General features: G+C 38.8%; 2 protein-coding genes across 3 annotated transcripts; one reads left to right on the plus strand and one right to left on the minus strand.

Annotated features, from left to right (window-relative positions):
- The first annotated feature begins 627 nt into the window (after window positions 1-627).
- On the plus strand, window positions 628-11,434 carry LOC132270503 (uncharacterized). Its single transcript, XM_059771685.1, has 7 exons — window positions 628-1,230; window positions 1,333-1,696; window positions 9,295-9,329; window positions 10,107-10,184; window positions 10,323-10,450; window positions 10,604-10,622; window positions 11,282-11,434. Exons 1-7 carry the CDS (start codon window positions 628-630, stop codon window positions 11,432-11,434), a joined length of 1,380 nt encoding a protein of 459 aa, XP_059627668.1.
- A 119-nt stretch (window positions 11,435-11,553) lies between these two features.
- LOC132294472 (uncharacterized) lies at window positions 11,554-20,328 on the minus strand. Of its 2 annotated transcripts, XM_059792345.1 has the most exons (4): window positions 20,213-20,328; window positions 19,457-19,493; window positions 14,586-14,752; window positions 11,554-12,002 (listed from the first exon to the last, which is right to left on the minus strand). In XM_059792345.1, exons 3-4 carry the CDS (start codon window positions 14,639-14,641, stop codon window positions 11,828-11,830), a joined length of 231 nt encoding a protein of 76 aa, XP_059648328.1. In that variant the 5' UTR covers window positions 14,642-14,752; window positions 19,457-19,493; window positions 20,213-20,328; the 3' UTR covers window positions 11,554-11,827. The 2 variants fall into 2 exon arrangements, with proteins under 2 accessions (XP_059648328.1, XP_059648337.1); XM_059792354.1 differs by lacking the exon at window positions 14,586-14,752 and having other exon boundaries at window positions 20,213-20,321.
- Between the last annotated feature and the right edge of the window lie 4,926 nt (window positions 20,329-25,254).

Below are 25,254 nucleotides of genomic sequence, written 5' to 3' on the forward strand. Positions count from 1 at the left end.
CTGCCCGGCGAAGTCTTATTCACGAACCTTCAATTGAATGTTGTTAGGTTCCCTCTGCACCCTTTCTTTAGCTATGTCTTCAATAGATTGGGGATATCCCCTCTGCAGGTCAACCCCAACTTCTTTAGGATCATATCTGTTATGCTCTTATTGATGCGTGACAGAAATCTGGATCTCGACCTCATAGACCTCCTTCTGTGCTATAAGGTCAGTAAGATCCGTACTAACGAGCCCTTCTACCACCTCTACCCGTTCGAGAAGATGTCCATATGCACTAACACAATAAAATCTGAAAAGGGTTGGAGGGATAGCATAGTGGGCATTAGTGGGGCTTGGTCTTCGCCGGCTGCAGAGGATTACCCAATCCCGAGCGCCTTTGGTGTCTGCTCTGTCTCCTCCTATAAAAAATTCAAATCCCATAAACATGACTGCCCCTGTGAAACATGCGTTCCTCGTTTTTGCACTTACTTATGCCGCTCCTTGGGAATACCTTGTGATGACTTGAGCTATAGTGTTTGCAGGGATAGGAGTAACTACTTGAAGAGATACGTTCTGAACGATATTCCTTCCTGCTCAGATCTCCTCACTTCAGACAACCTCTTTGCGCTCTCATCACTCGGCTACAGCATGAGCAGACTGCAGATTCCCTCTTTTGGCAGGAGGAAAAATACTCCCCCAGCCACTCCTGCTGCTGGGGCGACCTCTTCTCCAGCGTCGGCTTCTTCTTCAGCCACCATATCTGACACTGTCCCGAGCGCAGTGGCTACTAACCCTGTTGCCAGCGCCCCTGCTGCCAACCAGAACGCGCCCTCCCCAGCTACCATAGCTCCTGCTGCTGCGGGGGGTGGTCGGGACAAAGAGCGAGGCAAAAGGCCTCATCCTGACAGTGAAATCGATCCGGAGGAGGAGCCTCTCATTAGAAGGACCCGGGTCTCTGGGCCGGGTACTCTCCTGCACCGAGCGATCAGAGCTCCTTCTCCCTCTGGGCCTCCCGCAGCTGGTGGCTCTGCTTCTGCTTCGGGCCCCCCTTCTATCCCCAGCTTACCGCCATGGGCCCCTCGGTACACCCGAACGGATGGGACATTCGTGAAACCGAACGAGACCATGCTGAAGGATGGCCAGACCGCTATGGCCTACTACAGGAGCATGTGGACTCCGAAGGACCTTGAGGCGGCAAAGGGTCTTTCCCAGAAGGACGTGTTCAGTCGCTTTCCCCAATCTGCTATGGAGGTGACTTTTATTTTCTAACTCATGAATTCTCTCATATTACTTGGTCCTGCCTTCGCCCGTTCTGACTATTGGTTTAACCGTTTTTAATGTGCACCTATGCAGACATTGTTCGGGATGATGGCCATGCAGAAGCAGGTGGAGATGGGGAACGCCAGGGCCCGAAAGTATTCTGACAGCCTGGAGGTGGCTAATAAAGAAAACGACCTCCTTGCCATGAAGAATACCGAGGTGCTGGTTCGGCTTGACAAAGCCGAGCAAGAGAGAGATGTCCTGAAGAAGGAGAATGATTCCCTTCAGGATGAGAAGGACGCCCTCCAGCTTGAGAAGAGCGTCTGGCAGACTGAGCGGGAATCAATCAGAGAAGAGAAGGCAGAACTCCAGCGCCTTCTAGCTGATGAACAGTCTGCTCGGATGGCTTTTGAAAAAAGAGCTCTCGACGAGCCTACCGCTCTGATCGACGCGATCAGCAGAGTGGGTGGTGGGATGCTGGCCCTTCACGCTCGGTTCTCCAGGGTTGGTGCTCTTCGGTATGCTCAAGGATTCTGGGAAGGTTTCGCCGACCGGGTTCCGGATGAGGGACAGACCAGCTCCACTCCGGATGAGGTAGACAAGGATCTGGGGATCGAGCCTCTGGGGGTCTATGTCGACCCAGAACCCACCGAAGCTGAACGTATATTTGATGAGTGCCAGGACATCGCATCCTCAAGGATCATCACCGCTCCTCCTACTGCTCTGCCACTGACTGCTCCCCAATCGTCAACCGTGGCTCCTTCTATAGCCACTGCTGACGCTGAACCCCAGCCGAACGATTCAGTCATTCACCTGGATTCCCCACCTCACGAGGGTGAGGCGGCTGATGGGGCCGAGGAGGCGAGTCGGCAAGACCAGGATGCTGTTGGTACTGAGGCGTCTAGCTAGGGCTCCTTCGAATTCTTCTAGTTCATATCTTCTTGTAATGATGGACATCTCTCTTTTGTAAACTCAATGTTCAATATTAATGAAATGACAGAACTCTTTTTCCCTATGTGTTGTGCTTTATTCAACTTATCTTCAGTACATACATATCTTTTCTCTCTTTTTCTTTTTATATTAGCTTCGCCGTGTGTTTGTACGGCAAGTGCCTGGCGCTCGGCTAGAATGCCACTTGCCACTTGGCTTTAAATTTTTAGCAAGTGTCTGGCGTTCGGCTTATAGTGCCAGCTGCCACTTATCTTGCTTAAGTGCCTGGCGCTCGGCTAGAATGCCACTTGCCACTTGGCTTTAAATTTTTAGCAAGTGTCTGGCGTTCGGCTTATAGTGCCAGCTGCCACTTATCTTGCTCAAGTGCCTGGCGCTCGGCTAGAATGCCACTTGCCACTTGGCTTTAAATTTTTAGCAAGTGTCTGGCGTTCGGCTTATAGTGCCAGCTGCCACTTATCTTGCTTAAGTGCCTGGCGCTCGGCTAGAATGCCACTTGCCACTTGGCTTTAAATTTTTAGCAAGTGTCTGGCGTTCGGCTTATAGTGCCAGCTGCCACTTATCTTGCTCAAGTGCCTGGCGCTCGGCTAGAATGCCACTTGCCACTTGGCTTTAAATTTTTAGCAAGTGTCTGGCGTTCGGCTTATAGTGTCAGCTGCCACTTATCTTGCTCAAGTGCCTGGCGCTCGGCTAGAATGCCACTTGCCACTTGGCTTTAAATTTTTAGCAAGTGTCTGGCGTTCGGCTTATAGTGTCAGCTGCCACTTATCTTGCTTAAGTGCCTGGCGCTCGGCTAGAATGCCACTTGCCACTTGGCTTTAAATTTTTATAGTAAACCATTGGAAAAGAAAATTCTTTTTTTGTAAATTCCAGTAACTTGCTCATTCATACGTATTTGATTGACAACAAATAACATCCAATTAAAGCCAGAACTTAGCTTCTATTGGTAGTACCTCTTCAGAGACGTGGCGTTCCAGGGCTTGCTGACCAACTTTCCCGCCATGGTTTCCAACGTATATGCCCCTTTGCCAATGACTTCTGCAATTCTGTATGGGCCTTCCCAGGGTGGCATCATTTTTTTGACCATCCCCACCTTTCTTTTCAGAACCAGATCGCCCGGGGCAAAATCCCTGTGTTTTACTCTCTTATTGTGACTATTCACCAGCACTTGCTGATACGATGCTAGCCTTATAGCCGCTGCGTCCCTCCTTTCGTCTATCATGTCGAGGTTCAATCTTAACATCTTGTCGTTCTGATCTCGACTCCATGCTAAGCTTCTGATAGTGGGGACTAAATGCTCAACCGGTATAACTGCTTCGGTACCATACGCCATTGCGAACGGACTCTCCCCAGTCGGCCGCCTTGGGGTGGTTCTGTAAGCCCATAGAACGTTCGGGAGTTCATCCAACCACTTCCCCTTATGATCTTCCAGCTTCTTCTTAATGCAGGCGAAAATGGTTCTGTTTGTGATTTCTGCTTGTCCGTTAGCCTGAGGATGACTTACTGCAGCCAACTTTTGGTTGATTCCATACTCCTCCAGCAGCTTTCTTACTTGCCTGCTGTCGAGGTTTGTGCCATTGTCCATGACTATTGTTCTGGGAACACCGAAGCGGCAGATAATGTTGTTCCAGATAAATCGTCTCACCTGAGTCTGAGTCACGCTAGGATACGGTTCTGCCTCCACCCATTTAGTGAAATAATCCGTGGCCAGTAACACATACTTGTTCTGAGCTCTTGCAGTTGGCAGAGGACCGACCACATCCATCCCCCATTGCGCGAAAGGCCACGGCGAGGCCATTACGTGCAATTCCTCAGGTGGTTGGTGGATCATTGGTCCATATCGTTGGCACTTATCGCACCTTCGAGAGAACTCCTCCGCATCTCTTGACATGTTTGGCCAGAAATACCCTTGTGTCATTGCTTTATGCGCTAACGATCTTCCCCCAGAATGATTGCCACACACACCCTCATGAATAGCTCGCAATACCTGCTGCGACTCCGCGGGGGTGACACATTTCAAGTACGGGCCAGAATAGGACCTTCTGTACAGCTGGTTCCGCACGATGGCGTACTTGGCAGCATTCTTTTTGAGTTTCCTAGCTTCATCCCTTTGCATAGGCAAAACGCCATCTCGAATATAGGTAATGATTGGGTCAATCCAACTCGGTTCATACGGTATGACGTTGACTTGCCAAGGGTCCGAGTCCATCGGTTCTTCAAAAATGGACGGCTGGGTCACTATTCCCACTGGAATCACCCTCGCCAATGTTTCACCGCAACTCGAAGCACTGCATGCTAAACGGTCTGCATCTGCATTCTGTTCCCTCGGCAACTGTATGAATTCAATCTTTGCAAAGTCCTTGGCTCTACGCAGAACGGCAGAACGATATGCCCCCATCATGTCATCCTTGGTTGCGTACTCACCATTTACCTGCCGAACAATCAGCTGCGAGTCACTATACACTGTCAAACTTTTGATCTGTAGCTCTCTGGCCAACTTTAATCCATTTAGCAACGCCTCGTATTCCGCTTCATTATTGGTGGCTCGGAACTCAAGTCTGAGTGCTTGGCTCAAGGAAGTACCCTCTGGGGTTTGCAGTTTGATCCCAATCCCAGCCCCCATCTGGTTAGAGGAGCCATCCACAAAAAGTTTCCAAGAGCCGCTTTTAAGGTCCTCTTCCGTATCTTCGGCATCACATTCTAGTAGGAAATCGGCCACCGCTTGCCCTTTAACAGCTGTTCTCGGCTCGTACGTTATGTCAAATGAACTCAACTCTATGGCCCACTTTGTCATTCTGCCCGAGAGCTCTGGCTTGTGCATGAGCGTTCTGATTGGGAAAGTTGTTAGAACAGCTATGGGGTGGGATTCAAAATAATGCCTTAACTTTCTTTTTGCATTTACAAGTGCAAGTACCACCCGTTCGGCCTTTGAGTATCTTTTTTCTGCCTCCATCAGTGTTTTGCTTACATAAAATACCGGGTATTGCACCCCTTCCTTGCAACGAATCAGAACGGCACTCGTCGCGACACCAGATACTCCAAGATATAGAAATAACTTTTCTTCCGGTTCTGGGGCTGACAGGACTGGTGGATTCTGCATATATTGCTTCAAATGAGTCAATGCCTATCGTTGCTCATCCCCCCAGACCTGCCTTCCATGGCTCCGAATCGTGTCAAAGAATGGTTTGCAGTGGTCTGACAACTTTGAAATAAATCGACTTAATGCAGCTATTCGTCCTGTTAGGGCTTGCACCTCTCTGATCGTCTTTGGCTCGGCATTCTTAATCAAAGCCTCTGCTTGAGCGGGGCTAACTTCGATGCCCCTGCGGTTGACCACGTGTCCCAGAAACTGCCCGGAACTCACACCGAACGAGCACTTGGTCGGATTGAGCCTCATCCCATATCGCTTTAGTACATCAAATACCTCTTGCAGATGCTTCAGATGATCATCCTTTTTCCTACTCTTTACCACCATATCATCAATATAGGCTTCGACAGTCTTACCCATTTGATTCTTAAAAACTTTGCTAACAAGTCGTTGATAAGTTGCTCCCGCATTCTTTAATCCAAAAGGCATAACTTTGTAGCAGTATGTTCCTCGCTCGGTGACAAAAGAAGTTTTTTCTTCATCTGCGGGGTCCATAGGGATCTGATTATAACCTGAATATGCGTCCAGAAAGGTTAAACGCTCATACCCAGTGGTGGCATCCACCATTTGATCAATCTTAGGCAACGGGAAGCTGTCCTTCGGACAGGCTTTATTCAAATTGGTGAAATCAATGCATACTCGCCATTTCCCATTTTTCTTCTGCACCACAACGACGTTGGACAACCACTCAGGGTAGTGCACCTCTCTGATAAATCCCGCATCAAGCAGCCTATCGACTTCTTCCGCTATGATCTGATTACGTTCTGGAGCAAATCTTCGCTGCTTCTGTTTCACTGGTTTGAAATTAGGATTGACATTCAGGGAATGACAGGATACGGAAGGACTAATTCCAGGCATGTCGAGGTGACTCCATGCAAATACGTCGACATTGTGGGACAAGAAATCCACTAGCTCTTGCTGCTCTTCTCTGGTCAGTCTTATACCCACTCTGGTAGTTCGTTCTGGCCTGAACTGATCGATCTGCACATCCAGAAGGGGCTCCTCGGTCAAGTCGGCTGACTCCTCCACCCTATTCTGCTCGAGTGGAGGTTCCTGTAATTGCTATCTGGGGCTTGTCGACCGGACGGGCGCCTTTCCTTTCCCAGCATGCTTTAGTGTGACGGAATAACACTCTTTGGCTGCGACCTGATCCCCCCGAATGTCTATTACTTTATCTCCATCGGGCCCGAGGCACCTCATGACCTGATGCAGAGTTGAGGGTACACCTCGGACTCTGTGAATCCACCCTCTTCCCATCAGGAGATTATACGAGGGGTGAATTTCCACAACCACAAAAGTTTCCATAAGAGCTCGTTCTGCAGCTTGAACCTCTACTTCCACCATCCCGACGGGTTCCACCCTCTTCCCATCGAACCCTAATAAGGGATTTCCGGTGGGCTTGAGCCTCTCTGGTTTAATGTCGAGCCTGTCAAATGTGTCCCTCGGCATAACATTCGCACTGCTCCCAGGATCGATCAGAACTCTGCGCACCAAGCAATCTGCCACTGTCAAACTGACTACCAACGGGTCGTCATGAGGCAGTTGAACACGCTGCAGGTCTGTCCAGTCGAACTTTATCTGCATTGATGGGCTCTGCTGGTGTAGAGTGGTCACATTGCCGACCCTTTTCTTCATCTGCGCCTGCCGCAGGCGCACCCGTAGCAGCTCATCTGACTCTTCACTAGGCTCGGGTCGACCATGGATAGCATTGATTATACGAACTGGCTGCGAATTGTGGGAGCTTTGTTTATGACTCCTTTTTATTTGTTCCACTGGTCGATTCTGCTCCATCGCCGAGCCTTGAACATAACTCGCAAACTCCCCTCTAGCTATCAACATCTCCACTTGCCTCCTCAAGTTCCTGCATTCGTTAGTTTGATGTCCGAAATCAGAATGAAAAGCACAATGTTTAGTTTGATCCCTCTGTTCGAGGGGTTGTCTAATTGGCAGTGGTGGATGAAACTTGTCTTTGTTCTCCTGATACAGCCTCGCCAGAGTGACCTTCAGCGGAGTAATCAACTCTTCCTCCCTGGACCTTTTTTCGGCCTTCCAGGTGGTCTGACGCTGCGGCTGAGCCTGCTTCTGCCTGATCTTTGCCTTGGACTTTTCCTCGGTTGACACAAGCGACGTTGTCCGAGCATTAGCTGCCTCCTCTTCTTCTAGGCGCACAAAGCCATCGGCTCTCTCATTGAGTTCATCCATGGTAGCCGGCGTGTTCACTACCAGACTGGTGTGAAAGGGAGTTCCGCGTGTCATGGCTAACTTGAAGGCTTGAACTGCCGTAGAGGGGTGGCATTCGATCACCATACTCTTAGTGAGATTAAACCTGGTAAGAAAGGCCTGGAGACGTTCATCCTTGTGCTGCCGCATCGTGAATAGGCTCGAGATGTCCTTCGGCGGGCGTTTGTTCCCATAATACTGGCTTATGAACCGATCGCACAGGTCTCTGAAACTGCTAATGGAGCTCCTAGGCAAGTTTTTGAACCAGCTGAGCGCCGGTCCGGCCAGGCTTGTAGGGAAACATTTGCACATTAAAGAGTCGTTTTCCGTATTCAGGGCCATTTTCAACTGGATATGATACACATGATCGATCGGATCGGTCGTTCCGTCAAACAGAATAAAGACTGGCATAGCAAACTTCCTTGGATGCGGCGCATTCAAGATCGCGTCGGTGAATGGTGAATCCACCGTCCGAGCTGCGGATCGGAGAGCTTCATTCTCTCTCTGGAGTCCAGCGGTAGCTCTGTGAGTTACGGTTCTGCCCTCCGAACCGTGATGAGTGACAGTAACCATGGAGGGCCGGTAAGACGGATCGAACGACCGTTCCTCTATGAACTCTCTTTGCCAAGGCGACGCTACTCGACGGCGATCAACCTCCATCACTTCCTCTCGGTCAAACCTTTCCCGCTGCGGATCAACGTGAGTCGATCCTTCGTGATCTTCAACTCGACGAACATTTGGCGGCAAATTGTCCATCATCCTTTCATCACGGTGGTGAGCTGACTGATTGTTCTCGTCCTGATCGCCTTGATGCGCGATATTAGATGGAACACCTCCTTCTCCGACCGGAAGTGGATGCGAAACCGCAGGTATCTGCCGATGCTGCAGTCCAGCTTTCAATTCTGCATTTTCTTTTCTGAGAGCTTCAATCAAGTTCATCAACTCTTCAAGCTTTGTTTGCTGGACAGCCTCCATCGGATTGGAGCTTTCACCTATCATTATTCCCGAACGGAGTAAAGGCATTAATCTCAAGTTCGCGAGTAGATCTGAGCTTCGTGAGTAGGAATTTTTAGATCTGGCTTCTAATTCTCCGAATTATGCTCACTGTTTACGAGATCTGAATTGTCTGAACTCTAAATCCGTCAGATCCTGCCACAATCGAACAACTCGTGGTTGCGTAGATCCGAGGTCACTCCTGCCAAAGCTTCAAGAATTGTAATTCCTCCAGAGTAGGTCACAATCGCTCAGATCTGGATTCAAATCCCCAAGATCGAGTCTCGATCAACCGAATTGGTTTGAATCCATTCGATACTCCTCATTGATCAACCAAACTTTCATGCGATTCCCACAGACGGCGCCAATTGAAGATGCAAGAAACTCCTACTATTATTTCTCTCTCTAGAATTCTTACACCTCAACCCGAAAAGATCCCTCTCCTCTTCATTCCAACTCCTATTTATAGATCCTTACAAGATATTTACAAGATATTTGCAAGATATTTTCTGATTGCTGGACCTGGGCCTATTCCTCTGTAAGCCTTAGTCACCCTTGATGGGCTTACTCCCGCTCGGCCCATATGGCAGTGTCTTTCTATGGGCTGACCCAGCTGTTCGGACTGAGGGTTGTGTTTTGCGAGTCGGACCCGGCCCATGTCATCCGGGGCCTCCTCAATCATAGACCTAACTTTTTAGTGTCGGAGATCCTTTCTTGTTTTCTGCTTCTGTTCATTGTGTCTACAGTTTACTTGACCTCCTGGGATGTGAAAGTTTCTTTGGTTTGTACTCGGCTACTGACCGGGTCAAGAGATGATTGACCTGTAATAGCTATCACAGTTCGAAACTCTCATGCCCCCAATGCCTACTACGGGGTGGCTCAATGCACTTTTTCTTGTGCTTGTTTTAACCTACTTAAAAATAAAAAAATAAAATAACTAGAATGTTCCTCGTAACCGTGTTTATCCTGTCTATCAGTTCATTCAAATCCACAGGATTAAATAGTAGAATTATTATTCAAAAGCATCAGCTAGTCTAAGCACAAAAATCATCGGCTTTGGGATTATCACCATTGAAATGCAAATCTATGTTACCTGGACATAGGTATGGGACTTGTCAGATCTCTAAACAAAAGGACACATGGACACTGCTAAATATTCATTTTATTTAATTATTTTATTTCATTTTCTAGAGTAAAGTAATGTTATTAGCTAATATAGTGTTCAATATTAAGCATTTAACTCATTTTAAAGTAATAATATAATATAATTGAATGATTGAATATGTTTTTAAGTACATGTCCATCCAAAAGTGTCGAACACATAGATGCAATCATGCAGATACCTCATAAGAAAACTCACCACTATACAAGTTATGGTACATGATCAGCAAAGCACAATGACATTTGCTGGATGAGGGTGGAACCTGTGCCAGTGATACATGCAGCAATAGAAATACTTTGCAAGTAAAAACTTGCTTGCATCGAAATATATGAAGGTTGACTAATGTAGCTAATAATGAATTCAGTAAAATGAAATGACTGAATTATACCATTTAAGGATACAGAATGCGTAATGGATTATCCAGGAATAAACATTGAATGCAGGACAAACTTGCAGTATATCAATTGGTTTCTGGTAAGAATGAGAGGAAAATTCGCTTCAGAATGTTCAATGAAGCAAGTTCTAAGCCACCCTAAGAGAACTATACAATCTCAGTAAGTTTGTTGGACTAGATATGATTTAATAGAATTGAAGGAGAAACATCATTGACAGCATATTCAGATAGAACTCGCCGCTATCTCCCTTTTTCGCATCAAAGTGAGAGCCTTATGTGGGATCCTCGGCAATAACATGTCTGCTAGATCCATATTACGTTTGTTGGATCTCTGTTTAAAGGACAGGTGAGACCACTTCTTTTAATGTAGTTACTTCCTAGGGCACCAAAAAAAAAGCAGCTTAATGGTACAACATTTGCAAGATTTTAACATAAACCTAAGATTAAATTGATATGGTCATTTCCTGTATTTATTTTGATTCAACCCTCTTACTATCAGTTACACCTCTTACGATCAGGTTTCAAGGATACCAACCCTAATATGATCATTCAACTTTTTCCCACATAGCCTCATTCCATTCAAAGATACAGCCAGGATAATATAAAAGGGCTAGCCCAGTGCACGAGGCTCCAGCCATTGCGGATTCTGGGGAGTCAAATGTATGAAGCCTTAGGCCCTTACCCCCACATGTGGAGAAACTGTTTCTGTAATTCGAACCCTTGACCTCCAGGTCACAATGGAACAACCTTGCCGTTGTGCCAAGGCTCACCCTTAGATCCAGGATAATATGACCATACAAAATCAAGGTAAAGACATCCTCCTTTCTTGGTCTAGAAGGTAGGACTAATTCCACCTACCCATCTTAAGAGTTGAGGTATCTCCTCCAGAAGAGGAGATGAAGGGTTAAGTGTCTCTCTACAGGCAAAAAGTGTGTGAGTTGTTTACCTGACCCAAAAAAATTGGTAGCTAAACTATAATAAGCTTCTTCATTACTAAAGGTATTTTATTGGAAGAATAATCAAAGGGAATGGCAGTTGTAGCTAAAGTGAATTAGGACATGCCCTAGAGATTTGCAACTTCCCCAGGTGTTGGTTTTATTCTCCACTTGAACCAATCCCAAGGCTCAGAATTTTTTAAAAAAATAAAATAATAATAATAATATAAATTGGGTAACAGGGTTTGGAGACAGAAGTAACATTCATCCAATCTTTAGAAAATGAAGAAGCTGAAGATTCAATCTGCTTCTGGGAGAGGAGGGAAAACAATCTACTTCTGGGAGTAAAAGATATACCACATAATCACAATGATGTGTCAAACATGTCTGTATGACCTAAAATGAAGTCAATTTAGTATTGTGAAATAAATTATTTCTGTCCCCAACTGATATTGAGAGAATATATATATATATATATATATATATATATATATATATATATAATATATGGTGCTGCATTTAACCCATGAAGATCCCATTTCAACATGTGAACCATGTCTCAGGAAACATTATGCAAAAGAGTAACAAGACTGTCAAGAGATGAAGTTTGGCACTTACATCGAAAAGATTATAATCATAACACTAAAAACAAACAGCATCCAAGTTCTACATCAACTAGCCAAAACCAGTCTAGAGGAAATAGAAATACCATATTGATCAAAATTCCAAAACAGTGAACAATAACAGTAGACAAGGGCAACGATCTACCATTACAGAAGCCTTCCCACTCACTTCATCTTTGCCTCAGTAAACAGAACGTGGCAATTCACCCGAGGATCATATTTCCGGAACTCGAGCTTTGTCGTGATCCTAGCCGGATTCCTCCTCTTCACATAGAAGTATCCAGTCCCAGCAGCAGAGACAAGCTTTATGAAATTCTTCTTTTGATTACCCATTCTTTTACTGAACCATAAAAAACCCAGTCAAATTTCCAAAACCAAATATTCTTAGCCCAAAAAACAATTCAAAAAAGAAAAAGAAACTATAATAATAAACAAATTAATCCATGAATTTTTTTTTCCCTCAACCTGAATTAATCCATGTTTGTGCACAAATTTTGATTCCTAAAGACAATTTTTTTAGCCCATTTCAAATCCCCAATTTGTTGTATTATTCAGAATACCTAACAAATAAGATATATATATATTTATGTACAAACACACATAACACCACACTTGACTATGTAATCATCACCATCTATGATTTATATAGGAATAAAAAAACTTGAAGATTCAGTTTACATAAATTGATGACTGAAGAGTGAGTGTGTGTATATATATGCATACACAAAGAGATATATATAGAACTGAAAGAAAATTATATGAAACGAGTGATAATTTGAGATTTACTGTTCAAATCTTCAGGGTCGCTGGGGTTTATCTAGAGACTTAAATAGTGTTGGTTCTGTTAATGTTTGACAAGACATAATTACCCAAAAGAATTAAATTTATTTCCAAAAGTGTACTTTGTTCGCATGGTGCATGTTATCAGTGACCGTCCCTCACATCACATCCCTCTGCTCTTGAGAGCCCTCTTACACTTCAGTTGGGAGAAAAACTCGAAGCAAAGCTGAGAGGAAAAGGTAAGATTGATCAAACTACTGGTTTTTTCCTATTTGGTTGCTGAGAAATTGTGGGAAGATAAATTAGAAAACTTGTATTCCTCCAATTTTAAAGGTTCTAAATCTTCATTTCTTTCTTGTATTCAATCAGTAAACAAACGGCTTCAATTATTTGTTGTTTGGTCGCTGAGAAATGTGGGAAAATAAATTAGAAAACTTGTATTACTCCAATTTGAAGTATTCTATTCAATCAGTAAACAAATGGCTTCAATTGCTCACTGAAAATTTGTCTCTTTTTTTAATTATTGTTTTGATTGATCAGACGCTATTGAATTGATCAGAATTTGGAGATGGTGAGCACTGTGGATGTGGTGGGAGATCGGATTCCAACAACGGCGGTTTTTATGGCGTCGTCAAAGCATATTGCAACGAAATGCAAGAGCAAAAACATTGCGTTCCTCAAATGCAAGAAGGATGATTTGAACCCTGAGAAATGTCTCGACAAAGGTCACCAAGTCACTCGCTGCGTCCTTGACCTGCAAGTATATATTATATACATACATATACATGTATATGTTCCTATATATGTATATTCATATGATGTACTCATTAAATTGTTGTCACTTGCTTTTCTTTTATTCAAGATGGATAATGTATTGGTGAGGTATTATTCATCTCGAATGTTTTCGAAATCTATTGGTTTTCTATGAAATGCCTTTTGAATTGAAGAGGGTCCTGAATTTCTTATGATTAAGGAAGTAATTGGATTGAAATTAGTGATCAAAGTTGAACATCGTGCATGTTTTGTGCAAAAATGATGAAATTTTCAGTCTTAACAACATTTGAATTTGACAATATGTAGAGTCAGTTTGTGTTGATGTTTTGTTTTCTTTATAATAGGATTGCAATGATTCTTATACTGAGGGCTTGTTCACCTGATTGTTATTTATCTAGTTGTCCATTGTGTTAATGGGATTGCAATATTTTCTTTTTTTAGTAAGAAAACTTTATTAACATGCTTAAAAACTTGAATGTTGAAAGAAGAGGCAGCACTTCAGCGAAAAAATTAAAAACACTACAGACCTAGGATCTATGGAGACAGACGACAACAGGGCAAACCCTTTAGAATCTATACTAGATCAGTAGACTCATCGAAAGAAATAGTGATACAATTCAACATCTTTACACACTACAGCGTCAAGCAGCATTTTCTAAAGCATCCAGTACACAGCATATTAGCAAAGAAATTATGGAAAATTCCTTTCCATTTGGATCTATTTATTTGACTGATATGCCTCAGTAACTGGCAAAGAAGCCAATCCATGATGAACAGTAGAAGTAATTCTGTTTCAAGAGAAATAGTATCTCTGTTGGGACTAAAAAGAATAGACATTTCTACAAATGTGTCATGTTCATGTCTAACCGTTGTTGGATACCAGCACTTCATGAATTCTCTTGGCCAAAATATTCTAGACACTCCCAAACACAAATCTTATATAGTAAGAAAAATCTTAGACGAAGTCATGTTCTACAATCTTGAAAATACGAGGTATGCATCCCAAATATCTACTTTTTCTTTCATCAAGGAAAGTGGCATTCACTTGTTAGTAACCGAAGTAGGGCCATATGAGATCATAGTCAATTGTCCTCCATTCTTTCTCTGTTCAACAATTGCTATCGATATGCACTTACTTCTTTACATAAGTCTTTCATCATGCACATGGTCTTCACAAGTCAAGTAATTGATACTTTTTAACATAGTGCAAGAATATAATTGTAAAATTATGTCGAAGATTAGGCCTATTTCCAGTCTTTTGCTCCCGACACCCTGTATAAGTGTGACATATACTGTATAATGCACTTTCATGTAAATAAAAAATTAAAATTTTTATATGGCCATGTATACAGCATGTCTCCAACCTTACCAGGATTTGATGTGTTGACATGTCCATGTCTTATTGTTTTCATGTCCCTTGTCCATGTCGTATTGTTTAAATGTCCCATGCCTCCATCTGAGCTTGTGCCACTTGGGATAGAATTTCTAAGAATCCTCTTTTTTGCATTCTCATATGCTGTGAATGGTGGCTCTTATCTGTAGTTTGCAAACCATTATGTAAAGATGTACCTTCTATAAATTACTTCCCAAGCTATAGTAACTTACCATCAACCCTATGGTCATCAATCATGATAGACCATTTTTTTGTGATGTCAGTATCCACGCCACATATCAATGAACAGCTAAAAGCTTAATGTTCATGATATTCTAGTACTGCTCTGCATAGTACAAATTAGTGGTTCCAATGGGACCATCTCCCATGAGCCTGTTTTGAGTAGTTACTACTAAACCTTTCTTTTAGTCCCTAATAGAACCATGTACCAGAAAGAATGATGCTGAGATGTAAAATGATCATATTTTCAAGAGGATTCCCCTATGACTTCCCAATATCATTTAGAAGTAGGTAGGTTTTGTTCTCGAAGTATATCATCTAAGAAGCACGGAAACGGATACGCAACAAGGATTCGGCAACACGGCAAATCCTAAAATATTAGGACATGGACACGGTGGGGACACGGCAAATAAGAAATATATTTTCTACATGTATGATGTTGTACTCTAAGCAATTAAGAGTAATATTAAATTTTACAATCTCATAATGAGAAAAATAAATAAATAAATAAATTTGTTTTTTGCAGGAAAAAAGAAAGAATGATAGAAAGAGGGTTAAAGGAAGGGGGGGGAACAAAGAGGATTAGGGTTTTGTTAGAAAAATAATTAGGCCTTAGTTAAAAATAAAGGTAAGAATGAAGAGAAATAAGTCCATGGGGAATAGAGGAAAAAGGAAAAAGAGACGAAAAGAAATTTATTGTGAAAGGAAAAAAATAAGTATTTAGGGTTTGTGTAAAACAAGAAGAAGAAAGAAAAGAGGAAGAAGAATAAGAGAGAAAAAAGGAGAGAGAGATCGAAAGACCATTCACCGAAAGCGAAGCTTGGCTGATGGGACAACAAGAGAGTTGAATATGATCGTGCAAGAGTTCGAACCGTTGAACTAAAATATAAGAATAAATATCTAATTGTTTGAATATAAATTGTCTTATGAAACAAGTTTTTATGTAATTGTGTAATTAAACAACTCCTAATATTTACAACATTGTTTCTAAAATTTTCTTAAAAATCTCCAAAGAGTGGGGCACGCGTGTCGGACACGTATCCATGGCATGTCGGAAGCGTGTCCAAGGCGTGTCCGAATATTCGAAAAAATATAAAATATTCGGACATGTATTTTGGCGTGTCCGGTGTGTGTCGGTGTCCGACATAGATTCTTTGCCTCTTTAGGCGTGTCCGTGTTTCCTAGTATATCATCTACATTGGATTTTTACTTGTTCACTTGGTACTCAAAAGATGAATTACAAAACGTCATGACATTTTCTTTGTACGGTTTGTTTTTCCAATTTGGAGGTATTTTACTTTAGAGAGAAACATGAAGTAAATTTTGCTCTCAAAAGCAAAATATGTAAATTGAAAATGCTACCCAGATGGTGCCTACATTAATTAGGGTAATGTTCTTATTTTCAGTTCACTTTATATCACATGTTATCAAAGTATCATGATAGGACGGTGAATTACTTAGTTGATTGAAAGCTGAGCTTTTTTCACATTTTTCTTTTGTGATTTTTTTCTTTTTCCTTCGAGTTGGTTTGAGATTTTTTGGAATATTGAATTGTTAATGTTTTCATTCAACTTCGTGTGTTCTACTTGTGTTGTGATTGTTGGTTCTAGTGAGGTGCTGAGTATGACACTGGTTTAAAGGTAGACATGATTTATATTTACCTTAGATGTAAGCTTCATAGCTAGGCTTAAAGTATGTTGTGTACCTGCAGAATTTATGAGACACCACTCATCTACTATGCTAATAGCTATTGTGACTTACTTCTTCTTAATATAACTATTTAGGCTTTTATTTGGAAATACGTCAGCGAGGATTTTAGTCACTAAATAGCATTAAGTTTACTTGATTAGAACCTTAGTGGTTTCAAGCTAAAATTCAGAATAGCAACAAAGTTCGAGGTCAAAATAATGCAGGCACTAATTGAATTCATTTTACGAAGAATTGATTCTGATATTCTAGTTTTATTATTGTTTTTTAGGGTAAATTACTATGACCTCCCCAGAGGTTTGGCTTTTGCACCATTAAATTAAACTTTCGCATAAACCACTCTGATACCCCTTTCAGAGTTCAATAAAAACTCTAAACTTCAAAAAACCGTTAACGCCTTTTTACCATTTTTACCATCAATACAATCATATAAAAATACCAGTGATTAATAAATAAGAGTCAAATTACAAATTTGTCCTCTGTTAGCCTCAATATTTCCTTTCCTACACCCTTCTTGTCCCTTTTTGAAAAAAATTCAACTCCATTTCTCATTTCCTTCTCACTAAAACCTCACCACCTCCTATCACCACCACCACTGCCCCCAATCTCTCTCCTTCTCTCACCACTGCCACCGCCATCTTCACCTGTTCAAATCCCCCTTAGCCTCTCTCTAAACCCTCACCTCCACCGCCACCCACTGCAAGTCTGCATCCCCATTCTCTCTCTCTCTCTCTCTCTCTCTCTCTCTCTCTCTCTCTCTCTCTCTCTCAAAATATCTGTGTGTGTGACAAAACTCCAATGACTATTGAAAGATCTGAAATCAAATAACGGATTCAACAAGGACGAAATCAAGCCAACAGAGAAGTCATCCACAAAAACACCGTTGACAAATTGAGTATCGACCTTCCTTCGTCTTGCACAACAAAAAAGCCGACTTCAGAGTTTGGTCTTTCTCATAGGCCACTGACATGCAAGCTGCAGCAATGAAACCCCATTGCTGAAGGCTTGAATTTGCGAAACCCCAAATCTAAAACAAAACCAAAGAGACGCAAATGGACAATTTGGTAACCCGGAAAGATTTAGCATGAAATTTGATAAAATAAATAAATAAATAAATAATAATAATAAGAGTAAAATAGGGCACTTGCATTGATTTAGAAAGGTTTTCAGTAGGTGTACGGAGAAGATGATTGCGATATCGGATTTAGAGGGAAGGCAGAGCAAGAGATATGACAAACTAGTAGAGAGAGATAGAGAGAGAGAGAGTTGGTAGCAGTTGGGATAAGGTTGCAGTGATGGCTTAGAAGCTGTGATGAGATGTAATATATATTTATCATATTACATAGTGAAGAATCTGTCTTTTGAAAGAAGAGATAACCGTGTAATTTTGCAGCTAAAGGCCATCTCGGTGTTCAACTAAAAGATTTTGACGGCACTACCGTTATTTTAACGGTCAGGAGTCTAGCTGTATTTTTTACCAAGCCTCAAGGGAGGTTGATTACAATTTTGACCAAAGTTTATTTTTAGACTGCAAAAGCAAAACCTCAAGGGTCAAGGGGGTAGTCTAGTTTGTATCTAGTGACAATCCAGGCGCAGCCATTAGTTAAATTAAAATGAGGAATTTCTCCTCACCATTTTTTGATGTTTAACTTGACAAAACACATCAGTGGTGAAAATAATTTTGCACACAGGTGCTTCATGTGCATCATGGTAAATTGCTTTTAAAATATTATACAGTAGTTCTTCATCATTATGAATGCTACTAATCTGAGGAAAATGTTTGATATTTTTCATGCTTCAAGCCACACTACTAAACCTTAAAAGGATTTTCCATATTATATGAATGTATTTTATTTTTTTGTATAATGAATAATTTACAGAAATTTTTAATCCTGTCTCTCAGCAACCATACAAAACATTAAGGTTTACATTAGTCTCCAAGTGAATTCTGTTACCAGAAAAACCTGGAAAGAGGTTTTAACAGTGCTTTGACCACATCAATATTAGGAAGATAAAATCCACAATCAGAAAATGCCCCCAAAAATCTACACTTAATTATAAATAAATAAAAGAAGAAGAATCAGGTAAATGAAGAATAATAAACACTAACTAGGCAGGGCCGGTCATGAGATTCCAAATATTTTGAGAGGCCCTAGGCAAACTTTCAAATGTGAGACCCTTAAGTTTCACACATGCAAAAAAAATTATAAGAGTGCGAAATTTTCACACGATGTTTTCAAATTCTATAGCTAATATAATTGTGTGCCTGTGCATTGTGCTTAAGACAACTAACTAATAACTAGAAATTTATTACCACCAACATATAATTGTGCGCCTGTACAGTGTGCATAAGACAACTAACTAATAACTATAAATCTATCACCACCAATAAATAATTGTGCGCATGTGCAGCGTGCTTAAGACAACTAACTAATAACTATAAATTTTCTATCACCACTAATAAATAATTGTGCACCTATGCAGTTTGCATAAGACAACTAACTAATAACTATAAATCTATCACTACCAATAAATAAGTGTGCGCCTGTGCAGTGTACATAACAGGTAACTAATAACAATAAATCTATCAATTAAAGAGTGCGAAATTTTCACAAATTTATAAGAATGCGAAATTTTCACAAATTTATAAGAATGCAGAATTTTCATTAATATGCGATGATAAGAACATAAAATATATTAATGTTCAAAACACACAAAAGAAAACCCGGTCTTGGTGCTTTAAAAAGAGCACGATCAGCTTACATCAAAAAATTAAAAGGAAATATTGAACACAACTTTGTCACAAAAATCAAAATTCAACTTTATATCAAAGTAAATGTTCAAGGCAAATAACCTCACGAGATCCTAGGAAGAGTGTCCTCAATATGCAATGATTTGATTCAAGTTCAAGGAAAAATTACCTGGCGAGATCCTAAGAAGAGTGTCCTGCTAGCAAGCCTAGCATGTGAAAGAAGATCACAATTAACATAAAACGGATGGAGAATCAAACGGAAACAATAATAACTAAGCATTGCCGATAATACAATAAATATAATATAAAAAAAATCTAAAATCAAGCAGTTTGGTCGAATGATCTCCTTGCTGGAGTTTTCACCGGTGTGTGTTTTTGTGTGTTTTTTTTGCGAGCCAATTACCCCTTTCTTGATTTCAGGATGAGGAATCAACTTTAGTAGCAGTGATTGATCGATCATTGCTACAGAAGATCTGTGCAAATTAATAGAAAAAATCATTAACTTTTGTTTTGTTAAAGCCTGCTCTTGATTTCCATGTGTTTGTACATTCTGATGGCAAGTGCTTTGAGCCTTTGACAGTATTATTAAATGAAATTCTAGCTGAGCCAACTTCAAATAAAATCAATAATGGCGGTATGTATCTTCATATAAAAAAAAATAAAAAAAAAAACCCTTAATTTGGCACTTTTAAGTATGAACATAATTTAGAGATCGAAATAAGTTAATTATTACCTCAGGTCCTCAACCCACTAGAAGGGATCCTTATTTTTCGTAGGAGTGAATGTGAAAATGCAAAAAATTACGAGGAAAAGGGGTATGGTTGCTGCTGTTGTGAGATTGGAGTGGACTTAGGGAGAGGAAAAAAAAAAAAAGAAGATCGATTCATGCAAAAGGAGAGAGAAGAGAGAGAGAGGATGAACATACCTTGTCACGGTGGCTGCGTCCTGCGGAGTGTCGAAGCAGATTGATTGTAGAGATGGAGGAGCGTCTGTGAAGGGCAGTAAAAGATATTGGGACTTGAGTTTGAAACTTTTACCTATAGAAGAACCATACAACCAAACGACGACATCTCGCCTCATCAGTTTCAATTTTCTTTTTCTTTTTTTCTTAAAAAAAAACAATCTATATCTATATCTATATCTATATCTATATTTATATTTATATCTATACTTATTGTAAAAGTGTAGCTAATTTCTTAATATATATATTTTTTTTAACAAAAAAAGTCACATTAAATAAAAACACATAATAATTTAATTCAAATAAATTGAATAGCCCAACAGTTTCAAAAAGCTTTAAACTCACGAATATTTTCATTAAATGTTTTAAATACTATTTTTATGATTTTTAATTCAAATGAATTGAATTAAATGGTTCAGCTTTTTTCACAAAAAAAGTCACATTAAATAAAAACACATAATAATTTAATTCAAATAAATTGAATAGCCCAACAGTTTCAAAAAGCTTTAAACTCACGAATATTTTCATTAAATGTTTTAAATACTATTTTTATAGTTTTTAATTCAAATGAATTAAATTAAGGACAATACTTGCCTGCTCACCGGTGAGTAGGAAGTTCTTGCTTACCAATGATGTGGCGCAAAAGTAATATGACAAGTGTCCATAAAATAGAAAATTAAAAAAATTGAATGTTTATTGGGTCAACCCAAAAGGATGCAAATTAAATCCTAATTTAACTTTCTCCCTCTCAAACTATTCTGCTAAAACTAATTTGCTAATACTGTAAGTTTTGACTTTTATCTTTCATGGTTTAATGTGTAATCCTTACATATACTTATCAATTGTTTTTAAAGTACACCCAATTATATAAAATCTGATTCACGTGGTTTGATAGATGATTTGTTGATTGTAAGATAAATAAATATCTATGTATCATTACATTTATAGTTCTTTTTTCTATTCATCATCCACAGCTTTGTTTGTATATTGTCATATTATTTTTATTTAAGAATATTAGCTTAAAATGTTTTTTTTTTTCCCTCTAGATCCCCTTCTCATTCACTCCCTAGATAAAAAGAGAAAATCAAAGTTGCGTAAAAGAGAGGGGAGAGAGAGTTAGATTTGGATCATATTGGGTTTAATCCGAATAACCTCTCAGCTACTCTATAATTCTAAAGTGACTTACCATTTTCCATTATATCTATATATAACAGCTATTACATTCTAAGTTAAATTATCTATAAATATATATACTACGTATAAAAGTGCAAGATGCCTCTATCTAATTTAATTTCTTAATATTTTTAATTTCTTAAAAAAAAAAAATCTTAAAATTATATTTATAGAGTGTAGCTAATTTCTTAACATTTTTGAATTTTTTTTTTTCACAAAAAAAGTCACATTAAATAAAAACACATAATAATTTAATTCAAATAAATTGAATAGCCCAACAGTTTCAAAAAGTTTTTCAAATACACATAATAATATAAGTCCACGCAAGTCTTGTACCCAGACGTCTCATTAATTAAAACACATAATAATATAATTCAAATAAATTGAGTTGCCCATCCGTTTCAAAAAGTATTAAACTCACAAATATTTCCATTAAATGTTTTAAATACTATTTTTATGGTTTTTAATTCAAATAAATTTAATTAAATGGTTCAGCTACCCGAGAATTCTAAAGTGACTTACCATTTTCTATTATATCTATATATAACATGCATGCAAGCATGCAAATGCATCCACAGGTTTCAACATCTTTTATTTGTATAGTCTTTTATTGTTAATTTCTATAAAATTTGTGTTTTTACTCCACCATTTTCTGTGTGATACACTGGTATCATCTCCTTCATAAAATTGTTGCAGTTTTTTTTTATTATTATTATTATTATTATTTTTATGGAAGGTGTTTCAATCAAAGTGGACAAGGTGAAAGGTGATTACTTGGCTCAACTCTTCATTTGATTCTCATGTTGCAAATTCAATTTTAAAATATGAAATGAAACTTGACTAATAAATTAATAATAGTAGTTTGACATACCCATTTTCTCTTGTTTTTGTGTATTTTGGATTAATCAATAACGATATGTTGGTTTTAATTGACATCATTTTAATTAACATTATTTGTGTGCCTTATTCTTTATTATTATGTTTCTCTTTGTTTCATGAGTGTTACCATAGAACCATGTTTAATTTGTTTTTAATGTAAATTATTTTGAATCTTTTTCTTTATTTTGTTTTGTTTTGTTTTGTTTTTAAAAAAAAAAAAAAATTCAAGAAGAAATAAGCTTAAATTGATTTCCAATTCAACTATATAGTAATTCTACATATACATGGAAGCATAAATAAAAAATTGAAAAATCGATTGGTTTGGTTGGTTAAACTGAAAATTTTATATATTAAAAATTGTAATACAAACTTTTACTTTAGAGCTTCGGGCATTTCAAATAACAGTGTTAGATTGTTTCAAACCTTTGATATATTTTTTTCAGACCTGTTAAGAAATCATTTATAACTAATTCTAAGACTAATAATTTCCCTATATTTTCTCATAACCATTTCAAATGCCTGAAGCTTTATAATGGTGAATTGTGTGCTTTACTGGGATGCAACAAACGTTTAAAAGGGATGAGTGATGAACCACTGAGGTAAGATTTTTTCTTGTATATGCTCCTAATCTTGTATTTTGTGCGTGGTATAACTATTGGTAAATTATATCTATTGGTAAATTATATGCTTCATATGACATTTAATATATAACAAATCTTATACTAATATGTCATGAGATAATTAATAATATGTTAAGAAATCATTAATTAAATATGCAAAATAAAGTAATAAAATAATAATAATAAATAAATATAGAACCTGGACCGAGGCTAATATTGGATACTATGTCCTTAAGACAGATTCGCCCCGCTATGGTGCTAACGGACTCAGTGGCGTCTATCTCCCAAGATACAACGGTCTACATCCACCAGTAGCAGCACTACAAACTCGTGGATACGGCGAACTTCTTCCGTGTAATACTCTCTCTAACTCAAAAATGCATCTATACTATATAAATACTGAATTAGATGCAATCCGAACCAAATAGTTCGGACCAATCTTAACATGACTCGATGAAATTGGATTAGGGTCTAAGTGGTTTGGATCACTTAACCTATGGTTTGAACCCACTTGGATTGGGTTCAAGTCTAGAGAGGAAGATAGAAGAAAAATGAAAAATGAACGATTTGCAAATGATCCAAAAGGGGGTATTTATAGGCAACAAAGTGTCTTTTCGGGTGGGTGCAACTCTTTGGAAAAAACTAAAAAATAGTTTTTAAGTAAGGTGCCTTTTCGGATTGGGTGTGTCTTTTCATCATTGGACACAACCATTTATATGTGTTTTTTCATCATTAGACACAACCATTTATACATGTCTTTTCACACTGGACACAACCACTTCAATTGGTTGCAATGGTTCATTTGGTGTTTGTTCACCAATAGACACATCCATTCTAATAGGTTGCAATGGTTCACATGGTGTCTGTTCACCAGTAAACACATCCATTCTAATATGTTGTAACCCTTTAGAACCAGATACAACTCTTTGAAAATAGATGCAACCCTTTAAAAATAGATACAACCCTTTAAAAAAAAAACTAACTTTTAATTTAAATTCAAAAAACAACCACCCATTTAAATAAGCCCAGCCTAAAATTAAAGATTCAATCCAAGATTCCATTTAGTAAAAAAAATAATTGGACTTTACAATTAGGCCCAAGCCCAAGCCCAAGCCCAAGCCCAAGCCCAAGCCCAAGCCCAAATTAGGCTTATTTAAATTTCAATTGGTTTCAACATTTTTTCCATGTGAGACAAACACTTCCCACATTTTGCATACCCATTTAGGCTTATTAAAATACCACACTTTGGAGCTAATTTCTCATTTACCCGGAAACGGATTTGAGAAAGTAAATATACCACGTTCATCTCCTTGCGGAGAGAAACGCGCTCATCTAGAGATCCGCAAAAAAATTCTTAGCGGATTTTATTCCAAATCTTATCCAAAATTTATGTTTTTATTGCCCCCGTTTCCAACAGTAACTTCTCCCAAAGACATTTAATTAACGACTTTTTAATGGTTCTTACAATGATTTCATTAAAAATACTAGAAGGTTAATTATAGTGTAATAAATCAAGGTTTATGATCTACTCCGGGTAAAGATCTGCCCAATTTCGATTTATACATATAGGACAAATGTTCCCACTATCACTTCTTTTTGCTATGACTCTATTTTTTTAATTTTTTATTATCAATTCATTTCATGCTTTCCGCCAAACATTTTATGTATTTCTCTATATTTCATTTCTCAATTGATTAAGAGTTTGAATGTACAATTGTCATACCAAATGTTTTATTTCTTATAACTTGTTACCCTTATTGGATATAAGCTATTGCACTTTATTTTCTAAGGTAAAACATATAAGGAGATTCGTCAATTTTCAGTTTATTAATTTAAAATATTATTTTAATTGGTATTTTTTTGTAGTAAAATCATTATAATTGCTCTTCAATTTTGGTAGGTAATTCATATGATAAAAGTTACTTTTTGTAAGACATTGTATGTTACTCGAGTACTTTTGAAAGATGATTAACCTTGTTTATCTAATTAACTTTTTAAAATGTTTAATTGTTTTGCTGATTGGTTTCATGTGCTATATATATTTGAATATGATGGAGATTTAACACAATTCAAATGGAGAGTTATACGATGGATGACTAAATGTGGCGATGGGATAGGATGTGAAAATCCAGCAAATAAATGTGTTAACAGTGAAGGGATTGAAGCTGAAGAAATTATATTCGAATTATATTAATTATAAATAGAGCTAAATATATATTAACAAGTTGTTTTTTTATTTGATATTCATTTATTACTTGTAAGAATTTTTAGTTAAGTTATTTTATCAATTATATATATTTTGTTTTCAAACGTAGAAATAATTATTTTTCTTTA

The sequence above is a fragment of the Cornus florida genome, unplaced genomic scaffold (genome assembly GCF_030987335.1).
Source record: "Cornus florida cultivar Cherokee Brave unplaced genomic scaffold, ASM3098733v1 CherokeeBrave_3.0.0_Hap2_Chr01, whole genome shotgun sequence".
In the NCBI taxonomy this organism is placed as follows: domain Eukaryota; kingdom Viridiplantae; phylum Streptophyta; class Magnoliopsida; order Cornales; family Cornaceae; genus Cornus; species Cornus florida.